The sequence below is a fragment of the Crinia signifera genome, chromosome 5, assembly GCF_055691185.1.
Source record: "Crinia signifera chromosome 5, ASM5569118v1, whole genome shotgun sequence".
Lineage (NCBI taxonomy): Eukaryota > Metazoa > Chordata > Amphibia > Anura > Myobatrachidae > Crinia > Crinia signifera.
Genome location: NC_139221.1, coordinates 153,510,014 through 153,523,002, shown reverse-complemented (window position 1 = coordinate 153,523,002; position 12,989 = coordinate 153,510,014). Strand labels below are relative to the sequence as shown.

Sequence of the window (12,989 nt, the reverse complement as noted above, 5' to 3'; positions counted from 1 at the left end):
TGCAGCCAAAATCCATAATATGCAAACAGTCCTGCTTGCGCCGGAACTGTTCATCATATGTCCTCCAAGCAACGCCCCCGTTCGTCCTATACATATCGTGGACCATATGAATATAGCGAATTATATTCATATGCTCGTCGGGCCTATCCTCGAGGTAGCAGGCCGCGAACACGCAAAAACCTGCTAGCCAGTTGTCATAAGAGCGGAATGCTTCCGCCCCTATGCCACCTTTGGCTTTGGCTGCCTTGAAGGCCTTCTTAGACTCATCAGTGAGGCTAAAAAGGTCTACAAATTCCCCTTTTTGAATTTTTGCCCTGCAACTCTCGCGCAGACCCCTGACCACCGCCGTGTAGTCGCAGTGTACCACCCCAGGAAGGTTCCTGCGCTTTCGTTCCCTCCTAGATAAGGCTGCGCTGCGCTTACGCTTGCCGCTAAGGGCTTGACGGCCTGCCTCTTTTTTCGCATATTTGGCCGCGCGCTTACGCGCCTTCTTCGCGCTACCCCCCTCTGAGCCTCCTGCCGAGGATGAAGAAGAGGAGGATGAATGGCGAGTAGAGCCTGACCCCACAGTTGAAGAGCCCACCACAGAGTCAGCTTTTTCCCCGTCAGTAGATTCATCACCTGTGTCCTCTGGCTGCGCAGCCCATGTGGCATCGTCCTCATCTGTGTCCTCCTTGGCTCTTCCCTTGCCGGCTTCCTCGCCTTCCGCCTCGTCAGCATCTGAGGAAACAGTAAACACGGGCCGGGAGGGCCACTCGCGTGGGCCACCCGCCCTATGGCGCCTGTTATGTGCCCTATGAACGCCGGGGTCCCTGGGGGATACCCGGCGGCCACCTGGGGCCGGGGTGTTGACCCCCCCAAAAGCCCGGACAAATTCCGCACAGCCTGGGATCTGCTGTCCCTTAATAGCTGATCCCCGTCTGCCCGAGCGAGACCCTGAGGGTACCTCCGGTTCGTCCTCGACTAGAGGGGCTAGTGCCCCTGCCACCGAGGAGAGGGCGGCGGACAGCAAGGCCGGGTCAAAAGTCCCGGGCACTTGCCTGACCCTGCTGCCCCTTCCCTGCCCTGCTGGGGCACCCAATTGGCTACTGCGGCCCTGAGCCGCCCCCCTGCGCGCGCCCCTAACCGGGGTGCCAGCAGGCTCAGCCCTCTGATATACACTACCCCCCTCCCAAGACGGCCTATAGCCGTAGAAAGGGGTTTCCGGGTCAGGGGCGGGCCCAGCCTCCTCATCATAAAGCTCCTCATCACATTCCTGATGAGCAGGGTCAGTCCCCGGATCATAGAAGGGAGCCACAGGTACAGGCGCTTGAGGCCTACTGCCCCTTGAGCCCGATCCCCGCCGTCCGCGAGAACGGCTGGGACCGGCCGCCATTTTGGATCTCGCGCCGGCGGCGGTATCTAATGGCCGCCGAGCGCGACCTCTGTGACTGCTAGCAGAGGCTTCAGGAGGGTCCTCCTGATAAGCCTCTGCTGCCGCAGCGCGACGGGCGCTGTCAGCCGACCGGCGCCCGCCGCGTGCAGTACCCCTGCCGCGCGCGCTGCCGCGACCGCGCGGCGGGGTGCTGACCTCATCAAGCCCCCGCCGGGACACGGCCGCAGCCGCGCGACCTCTGCTCCGGAGCCCGGGGCGGGCCGCAGTGAGCCCCCGTCCGATTACATGCACCTCCGGTTGCTGTGGGCTGGGCACCCTCGCGCCGGGCTGGACGCGCACGGACGCGCGCCCGCCTCCCGTGGACCCCCTCGGCCCTGCCCTGCGGCTGGGATTAGAGCACCCCGGAGCCGCAGCCGCAGAAGCAGCAGCAGCCCCGCGCCTCACACCCGAGCCACCGGCAGAGGCCGGGGCACGACCACCAACCTCCGCTGGGGCCTCAGCCCCTTCAGCTCCCTCACCATCAGCAAAACGGGCGGGTGGTCTCACAACCCGCCTGGGGCGCCTGGCAGCAGCACGGGGCATAACTTCAGGTAAAGTTTTTACTCACAATTCCCTGAAAACTGCTAAATCTGCACTGCAATGGAGGAGACAGAGATGTGTCCTCACAGAATTTCTCAGGAGAAGAGGGAGACTCCTCCCCACTCCTGCTGTATTATCCTAGCCAGCTAACAAACTTCAAGCCCTAGCCATTGGCTGACCATGTCACATGTTACATCCTGGTCCCACCCAGCTATCCAGTTTAAGTCACTACATGTCTATTCTAGCCACTGCGTTGTTTAACTCACAGCACACGTGCATTCCAGAATCATCTCTGCCTTACACTGCTGGAGACCAGTACAGACCACAGAAGCAGGGTTAATAATGAACACATTTATATAAAATAAAATAAAAATGTATTACCATAACATTAATTTGCATTTATACTTATTACATATTCTGCCTACTGAATCAAGATATCATTAATAGGTACATAGAACAGAATGACAAAAAAAAATGTTTATTTGATATTTTGTAGAGATCACTAGAACAAACAGCTGCCAGTCTGACAGTAGTGGATTTCAGGAAGAACCTCCAGAGCTTTTACCTTTTCAGGTAACGTACTGTACTATCCAGTAAACTTTGTATGGAACTGACTCTTCTTTAGAGAAGGCACATGCACAATGCAACAAAAATTCTAAGGTTTAAATGTAATGCCGTTTGACCGAATCCCAGTTCCGGAACCCTTTAGGTTAGGGTTAGGTTTAGGCACTGTGGGGGGACGGGGTGGGGTTAGGATTAGGCTGCAGGCAGGGGGTTTGAGTTAGAGGGGTAGGGGGAAACGGCTAGTGTACTTGCGTGGCAACAGTTTCGGGATCCTCAGCATCAGGGTGGAAGTGTCAGTCTTTTGTTTAGAAAAAATTGGTGATGATCTTTCTATTGCTAGCACCACGCATACTCCTGCCCTGTATCAGTGTTCTAGACTAGAGCAGTACTGTGGAGTATCAGCCCATCAGGGGAGGGGTAGAACATGCCGCAGAATATAATTAATACACTTGGTATTCTTATTTGCATTCTCTCTCTGGACAAATGTGGTGGGGGAGGATAATGACATGGTATATGTTTATGAATGTCATACATCAGCATTTATAGTCACCGGAGTCAAGGTATGCCGGTACACCATATGATGGTCCGGCACAGCTTTTAATCTGGATACATCAGGTGCTGGGAGAAATGAGGCTGTGGGTGGGTTTAAAATGGCAGTGGGAGGGGGGAATTGCACTGCGGTGGGGAGGGGGGGAGCATCACTGCTGGCAGAGAGAGGGGAGACAGCCTGCAAGTGGGAGATGGACTGCAAGGGAGAGTCATGCTGTGGGGAGTGAGACAGGTGGGGGAGTTGCGCTGTGGGGGGCAGTCGCACTGTGGAGGTGCAAAACCAATAATTCGATACACTGCTGGATCCAAGGGTGCCGAGTTATTGGTGGTGTACCTCCTGTTTTACATAAATGAAACAAACAGTACAAACGTATTGTGTATACAATGGTAATGATTTTCGTTATTTGAATATATAATAAACAAGAAAGTATGTATATTTATCCTTTATGCATGGCCAGAGTTTTGTGCCTAGCTCCACCAAATTTGGCATGGGGGTGAAGTTTGGCACAAACGGCTTGCACATATGCACAGCATACCTTGCCATTGGGTAATTGGCAGGGCCCAAAGTCACAGACTCTTGCATGACACACACACACTATTATTGTACAGGTGTTTATGCATGAGAGTGTTTCACACACACACACACACACACACACACAAACATTTTCTCCTATGTATAATACAATACACACACACACACACACACTGTCTTTCATGCATAATAGACACACAACACACTAATACTACACTTTCATACATAATACACAGACTGTCACACTCGCATGCATAAACAAACACAATGTCACACAAACATGGTCACACTTTCACGTATACTACTCACAAACACTCTCTTGCATAATACACGCACACACAGTCACATAAGATTATAGGGTATAGGTGAGGTCAAAATAAAACAATGAAATCTGCAGGTGTACTTCAGGATCTAGTTTAGCAAAGCCTTGTATCCCATCAATAAGTAAAACAGCAGTAGCGATGTTTGAGAACATTGTATTCCCCTGCATAATCTATACTAAAGGCCACATAATACCAGGACTCAAACAAGATTGAAAAGTTTTGGTAAAATGCATTTCTTTAGAAAGCCAGGACAGAGTTGAAGTTAAAGCAATGAGGTTCTATTATGGTAAAGGCTGGGGTGGCTAGAATATACCGTATATTACAGATATATTACATCCAGGACTTCCGTTTATAATTATTACAAATATTATGCATATATTTATAGTATGTTTATGTATCCTTATCTCAGACTCGGCATGAAAGCTCACAGAGCACAGACAGCCAAGATACTATAAAGGACAAAGATAATTCAGCTGCCTTTAAATATGATAGTGGAGAAAATGAGGATGTCGGTCATTTTACCGAACCTTCGGAGGAACATAAGACTCTTGAGACAACTTCTAGAAACAGCGGGTTTATGGCAAACAAAGAAATATTGAAGTCATTGTCGGTGAACACTGAGAATAGTGATGATATATTCCAGAGCTTTGAAAGTAACACTGAATATGTTCCTAAAGAAAATATGCAAGAAACAGATGGACAAGTATCAGCGCCAGTGCACACTGGAAATGAAGCAGAGGAAATTATAGATGGTGCCAGCTATCTAAATCAATGTGATCCGGATGATCAAATCGATCACCGATATACAGATAGCCCAGACGGTTCTTCAGAAGTTGACTTCCCAGTATATGTCACACATTACTTATGTGATATCAGGGAAAGCAGTCATGAAGGCTCTGGTGAGATAAACGATCAAGCGCCCGACTTCACTGAAAGATGTGTAAGTGATCTTCAGAAAGTTGATAGTGACGGAGATTCATTTGCTGATGATGAGTGTTCCGTGGACTTAACCAGCATAAAATGGACACGGAAGTACGATTTGGAAAGCTTCACTTTTCCCACACAGACTTCTGAGGGATCGGTAGACTACTCAGATGATGAGTTAAAACATTGTTTCCAAGACAAAAAGAGCATATTCCAAACAGAAATAAACACTAATATCTACAAGTCTGTGACCATTCAGATGTCCTCCCCGTTGTTGCCAGAACCCAGCGAGCGCATTAATAGATCTCATACTTTGTACAACACAGATACTAACAGAAGTGAAGAACATCCTGTGTTACACTATGATGTGGGGAAAAAGGAAGCTTATAGCCAGACTGATGTGGGGCGGTGGAATTTGTGCTGCACTAACAATCACTGTTCACATCTAAGAAGCTGCTATCTCACTGAGTCACTTTCATTTGATATGGGTCTATGGGGCCCAAATCATTTTCACCCAGCACTGAACACCCATTGCTGTCACACTTGCCATCACTGCCATCACTGCTGTATGTGGAAATGCTGTCCAATACACAGACACAATGCATCCACGAGAGCTTCTGCTGCTCATAACATTGAGAAAGAGCTGTCAGACACTTTGTCATTACTGAGGGAGTCTCTTGTCAATATCTCACTGGTATGTATAAGAGAAGCATGTATAGACGCACACAAATAACTACCTAGCATGTCAGCTTGTATCTTATAATAGGCTATCCACAGGGAACTTTAGAATTATCTGAGGGCCAAAGCATGCCATGGGGTGTCTGTGTACCACAATGTTTTACATCACAGGTAATATTATATAGGTGCAATAATAATTTGTTGATGACGTGGGAAACACTTATTATATCATTATCTGTGAGCACCATTTTTGAGTCCGTGAAACAATAAGTGCTGTCTTGGTCATAAATAAATGTATCATTTTCCCCATAATATAATTCTTGCAAAGTATTGCCCCTTTAAAAAACACCTAAATACAATTCCAAAATCAATCAGTTTTTTTAAATGTTATTCCCACGAATGCTAGTCTTTTACGCAACCAGATTCAGCTTATCACACATCCCCTTACATTTTGTGCAGATACCGTAGTTCTAAAATTTTTCAGTTGGTGACCATTTGCACAGAAACACTGGGCGTACCCTTGCGAACGCAGGCGTGTCGATACCTACTTGGGGCGGATGGCTGATGTCACATGACATTGGTGCCCGCCCCCATTTCAGCCATCTCCGTCCAGGATAGAAGTAAGTATATACTTACTTCTATCAACAAAGGGAGGAGAAATCATTTGATGATGTGCGCCATTAAATGATTTTTCCTCTGTGCAGCCGCATGTGATCGGATGTGTAAGTGTACACAACTGCTTGCATGCTAGTGTGGGAATTCAGTCAGACCGCGGCGGGGTGGCAGGCGTTCAGCAGCATTTAGCTGTTTGCTAGGCAGCAAATACACGCTGCCTAAGGAAAGTTCTGAATCAGGCCCTAAGTGCTGGGAGGGAGCGGTGAAAGAGCATGACCGTGGTGGCTGGGTGCCTAAGTAAGGAACCTGCAACTTTCCATGTAGCAGGTTGCCTCCCGCAATGTAGAACATCCTGTTAGGGTGACATCAGGGTGGCGACTGTAATGTCCTCTTGCCCTTGTTACTTGCTATTGGTAACTCTTTGGTTCAAGCTTTCTAACTACATCCCATTTGCCTAACCTGGTGCAACCCCCATATCCATAACAAAGATGATCAATTTCCAAACATACCTTCCTAACCAAAATACTCTCCTTATGTATAGAATACGGACCATGATATGGAGAACATGAAAAAATCCTGCCAACACTATCGGGAGAAGCTGATAGACATTGAGCAACGTTTGATAGAGCAACAAGCTGGGTGCTTCAATGTTTTCACAAGTGAAGAAAGGTAAAGTTCTTAATGTGCCCTTGCCTAGGTACATTCCTTGACCAGGACAAGTCCAAAGTCTTGGTGCCCCTGGATCCAACATTTAGTATCATAGCCTAGGCTAGCTCCCACTAATAAGAAAGGTAAAAATTGTTTTAGGGCTGATAACACTATAACTAGAGAGGTCACTGTACACCAGTGGTCAGGGAACTCGGTCCTCATTACCCCACACAGTGCATGTTTTGCTGGTAACCCAGCAGGTGCACAGGTGTACTAATTACTCTCAGACATTTTATAAGGTCCGCAGGTGGAGTTAATTATTTCACTTGTGATTCTGTGAGGAGACCTGCAAAACATGCACTGCGAGGGGTATTGAGGACCGAGTTCCCTGACCACTGCTGTACACTGAACTGCACATATGAATTGTACAATGCCACTTTTATATGGCATAACAGCAATCCAGTACACAAAAGACCCATAATCTGGGTATATGCATGAGAAACCGGTGTCCAAAAGGCTAAAGCTTGTTCCACAATTCCTGACAGCCATTATCATAACAAATATGACATTTACTTCTGCTTCTTGATGGAGGAAAAACAATAGGAGTTTCTGCAGCGGCAACAGGTCAATTAATTGAAATCAGTATCCCGACTGAACTTCTGATGTGCACAATCATTTTAGTTTTGTAACCCGTTTCTTACATAAGTGAATATGGCAGCACTAGACTGGCTCACTATTATATCTGACACAAGCCAATCAATTATACTATTTCCATTGTTTCCATTTTTAATTATACTTCATTTAGTTATGTAATGTTTTATATAACACATTACAGTTTGAGGACATTGGGGCTGGATTGATTTAATGTGAACTATTGGAATATACTTTTTATTTGAATATACAGTTTGAGTATCCCTTATCCGAAATGCTCGGGGCCACGAGAATTTTGGATAAGGGATTTTTGCGGATTTCAGAAAAAAAAATGTCATACTTACCTGGTGGTGCCCTGATGGTCCCCCAACATCCACAGTGGCCACCAGAATCCTCTTCAGCGGCATCCACGGTCCCAAGAATGCATTGCGAGGGTGCGCAGGTGTGCCGGTAACATCACCAGCGTGCCCGCGCAATGCATCCTTGGGACCTGGGAGGCCGCTGAAGAGGATTCCGTGGACACCGTTGGATGAGGTTAATATTAAAAGAGGCCAGGGGGTGGACAATAAAAATAACCAAAATATTCACAAAAACCTACTTTTTTTGGGATATGGGATATGCGGATAAGGGATACAAAACCTGTACTGTATATGCTGTTTATTTGTGCATCATGCCTTTACAACACATTTGTTGGTAAGCTGTTCAATCAGAGGTGTGTCACTCAGGTGCCAAAAGGGAGGGGTAATTCTGTCTAGGAAAAAAGCATTTTGTATCCCAATTGCACAATGAGTGAGAAATATCTATTAGTATCATCTTATTATTATGTAGCTATTTCTCACTCAGTGTGCAATTGGGATACAAAATGATTTTTTCCTTACCTAATATATGTTTAATCAGGACATGACACAATGGATGTCCAAAATTCTGCCTGATCCAAGGTGGACTCTTAAGGAAAGATTTCACAAAATTAACTAAATTATCGCTAAAATAGTTAAATATTCAGATTTGTGTGTACATGTGGTACACAATTTGCACTATATTCGTGTCTATAAGAGAAAATGGAAACTCAGATCCCAACATCCTACAAAGCAAAATGTAGTAATTCTTCCTTATGACAAGTGCTTGGCCACCTAACCGACTATGCTGGTAACAGGACAGTGCCTTTAGAGCAGTTACATTGCACCAGCGGCGGATTGGGAACTAAAAGTGGTCTTGGGAAATTCTCTAGAAGTGGCCTCAGATGAGCAGTGCCACCACCATATAAGTGGGATAAATACATCAGTAAAACTGATACCCCTTCCTCCCCAATGAAGCCAAGAAACACCCCAGGCATTAATACACTCCCATATAGAACCCACTCCTGTGCCTTCACAACATGCTTGGACAGGGCAGGGATCCCACGCATGGTGGGAGATGGCGGTAAAGGTCATCACAAGGTGCACCCCATGCGCATGCCTATGCCAGCCGTGTGTGAGTAGGCAGAGTGTGGTTACTATAAGAGCCCATCTTAAAAGGGTAGAGACTTGTGGCAGGGAGGAGAATTTTTCATAGTTACGCCACTGCAATTCTCCCTGAATTACGGGAGTCACTGCCCTGTTTAACACATTTTATATTTACAGAATTTACAAATGTTTAGTTATTCTAAAAAAAAAAAAGTAATTATAAAAAGCACCATTACACATTACACACCCCTCTTAAATATTAATATCTGGTATTAAGACGTGTACTGTATAGTACCAGTGCCAGCCTTTATTTACATGGACACTTGTTCTTATAAAATGCATTCCTTCATTGTACTAACATTATATAATGTCTACAAATACACCAGGAGCTCAGCCACTAGATACTTCAGATACTTGTATCCTTCACATTATTAGCCCTTTACCCCTTAGGCAAGAAATATGTACACCCGGCTGTCCCAAGGTTTTGTACCTACCAACTACTGTCTGTGACCAACAATATGGCTTTGGCTTAGTAGGCAACACAAAGATGCCTGTAAGTAGACCAACCAGCTGCTCAGATATATCGGCTAAAACAGTTCCAAATGTCACAAACAATATATATAGAATATGTCAGAATTTACATCATATGATAGTTGTGATAAAATTCAGAGTGATAAACAGCAAGCCAATCAGCTCCTACCTGCTATGTCACAGGCTGTGTTTGAAAAATGTCAGGTAGGAGCTGATTGGCTGGCTGTTTATCACTCTCTATTTTATCACTTTTGAAGCTTAGAGAATCTGGCCCTTTGTGAGGTCAGACCTGGACATACAGTACACAGGCATGGACACATTTGTTAGTACCCTTTTATGAATAAAGAATGCATGTTTGTCGCTGAAGTAATTTAAAAGTGACAAAAGATCTTAGCATCCATCATTGTTTCATTTATATTTAATAGAGATGTAAGGATTTTTGGATCAGTCTTCTTCCATGGAGCCCACTGTCACAAAAAGAGCGTTGGTGGGATCAGACTTTATCATACTTTAGACTTTATCAGACATAGACTGTATCATACTTTACTCTTGGCCATCAGCTCATATATTTTTGAAAGATTAATTTGCTCTCTTTTTACCAGTCAGACTATACTAATGTTTAATCTGGGGTCAGTGTTCCTCTTGTGGCCAAGTCCAGAGAGGTTGGCTCCCATGGACTTTCCACTTAATAATATGAGTGCAAAGGGAATTTTGAAATAGATTTGAAAATTGCTAAGCATCTTTATTCATCTTAATGGTCTGTAAGGATTACCTTATATAGGAAATATAATGCTTTTTTACACAACCTTTTTTACATGTATTTATTATACACGATTTTCTTAATTGCCCACTAAGCTATTTGCTTCGTGGGCGCCCAGCAAATACAAAAGTACCTGTATTTCTTATTTATTTAGCACCCTAGAAGATAGACATTATCTCATTGGTTGGCCTTAGAAACATCCCATGTGAAACAGAACTCCCATCTCTAAATTTGGTACTTATGTATTATCTGGGCTCCCATGTTAAATGCATCCCATTTTTTCATACCCCTACTATCCAACTACGCATGGAGTTGATTTCATATAGTGTGGCGAGCGCAGCGAACCACCGTGCCCGAAGCGTGGCGAGCGCACGCGGTCTCATAAGAAAAACGGGAGCCCAGATATTACATAAGTACCCTAAATTTCCCCAAATATCTTTTCATTTCATCCCTTTTCAGGAGAAATTACAGTCAGTATTGTCTCAATGATCTGTAATGGTACTGATACATCTGTATAGGCACACACCGTAAAGGGCATGTCAAGCGCCAGCGCGGCGCCAGGCCCGGCGCTGCCTACTCACCCCGCCGTGTCCTCTGGTCCTGGCGCCGCGATGGTGCAGGGCTGGCTGTTCATGGGGGGCAGGTGGGCGGTAAGGGTGCCAGTCTCAGGCGGGGTCCGGCGGCACAGACGCCGGCTCCCGGGGCTGGACGCCGCCATCTTGGTCAGGTCACATGACCGCAGCAGCCAGGGTGCTTTATTGACTTCCCTCTAGTGGTGGGCTGGCCTTACTGCAGCACTAGCTATAAATCCCTGGAAGCTCTGTCATTCATTGGTACAACTCAGCAGCAGCATAGCTGCAGTAGTCTCCAGAGCTCTCCCTCTGTGTTGTCTCCCAGTCTCATTCTGCGTCCTGCCTTCTGCCTCCCTGGTCCTGGTTCTCCGTTCCTGTCCGTGCATCCTGATCCCACTCAGTTAACCCTTCCTGGACCCCTCAAGCCAAGACGGCCTTTTCAGTTGCAGTTAACCCTTCCTGGACCCTTCAAGCCAAGTCGGCCTTTTCAGTTGCAGTTAACCCCTCCTGGACCCCTCAAGCCAAGTCGGCCTTTTCAGTTGCAGTTATCCTAGTTATTCGTCTACCTGTGCCTCACCCTTTGTACCCTGCACCAGGTCTTCGGCCATACTACCCGGTGGTCTGCTGAGACCATTTCCCTCAGGCAAGGGTGTTCTCCGAGTGAGGGGCCGCGACCTGCTGTCCAGACGCAGCGAAACCCAAACTTCCTTGCGGGAGTCCCTGGAGAAGACCGCTGGGCAGTTAGACTCCGCGCCCTCGCTTCGGAGCTACCGTTCAACCCCTAGCCCAGATTTATGCAGAGGTCCTATATTCAACCCACCAAGTTCCAAGGGCGTTCCGTGGAGGCCTCATCGGACTCAGTATCTGAGGCGGGTCCTCAACCTCTGTCGGCCGTGACAGGGCATTGCCGCATTTGTAGCACATTTATTATTAACAGTTTCTTATATAGCACACACATATTCTGCAGATTTTTACAGAGATTATTTGAACATTCACATCAGTCCCTGCCCCAGTGGAGCTTACAATCTATATTCCTTACCACATGTACACACACACACACACACACACAGACATTATAGTGTTAATTTTGTTGGAAGCCAATTAGCCTACCAGTATATTTTTGGAATGTGGGAGGAAACCGAAGTACCCGAAGGAAACCCACGCAAGTACTGGGAGAATATACAAACTCCACAAAGTTAGGGTCATGGTGGGAATCTAACCCATGACCTCAGTGCTGTGAGGCAGTAATGCTAACCATTACACATTAGTGCTTTTTTCCAGTGCACCCAGCCAATTTTGTGTTTTGCTACCATACACCTAGCCAAAGCTGATCTAACATTTCTTTTTCTGCTTCTAGGGAAAAAATGAGAACACTGCATTTGTTACGTAGAAATGTTCTAAAAGAAGCATTAGAATTAGAACTGAATTTGGATGAACAAGCACGTCATGCTAAAGAAACTATTTCATTGGTATGTAAGGACTGAAAATTGTAGCACAACAGTATACAGTATGTTCCTTTTAACACCAACCACTTTTTAACAAATAAAAACAAAATAGCAATTTGTCTTTGCAATTATAAGATATAGGCCCTTATTCTGATCGGTGCGGCCGGATCCGAATATGCGGCCAGGACCGTGCGTGCGAAACCCCGCCTTCCATACAGATCGCCAACTCCGTCCTTACGCGGTAAGAAGCTGGCCGAACGGACCGCACGTGTATTTTTCACGGAATACGCCTCCTTCATTTCAGGGAACCTCCCCCATCATTCGATGGTCGCAGACCATCGAATGCTGGACCAAGTGTTCCACCAGCTCCCGCAACCTCAGACCACACGGACATTTTTCCGTGCAAAAGCAGTGATCTGGGCGGGCAGCTGACATCCGGCGATGTCATATGTCCGCCCCCTACACGTGCGTCACGACTGCATTACCATACGTACGCCCAGCGTTTGCATGGGAACACCCATGAAACGCGGGGCGTATGCATATGGTAATGAGCCCAAATAGCCCTTCACGCCCTTCTCCACCCCCTGTTCGTAGTGTCCACATTTCATGCGGGATTTGGCCGTACACCCCGCTAGCACATGCGCAGAGACGCCTCTGCACATGCGCAGACACAAAACATCGGCGGCACGAACGCACGCGGTTATTACCGCACCAACCAGAATAAGGCCCATAGTGACTAATATGGAAGTAATATTATATGCATGCATGAAGTATTGTATAGAAGTGTATTATAAAATAAAT

At 46.4% G+C, this 12,989-nt stretch overlaps 1 protein-coding gene across 4 annotated transcripts in view; it reads left to right on the top strand.

The window, feature by feature from the left end:
• Positions 1-12,989, top strand: part of ITPRID1 (ITPR interacting domain containing 1) — a 204,643-nt gene that overhangs the window by 177,243 nt on the left and 14,411 nt on the right. For all 4 annotated transcript variants that reach the window (XM_083188123.1, XM_083188121.1, XM_083188122.1 and 1 more), the window contains 4 exons: positions 2,451-2,527; positions 4,332-5,540; positions 6,681-6,808; positions 12,101-12,212. In XM_083188123.1, coding sequence (XP_083044249.1) covers positions 2,451-2,527; positions 4,332-5,540; positions 6,681-6,808; positions 12,101-12,212 — 1,526 coding nt within the window. The remainder of the gene's footprint in view (positions 1-2,450; positions 2,528-4,331; positions 5,541-6,680; positions 6,809-12,100; positions 12,213-12,989) is intronic.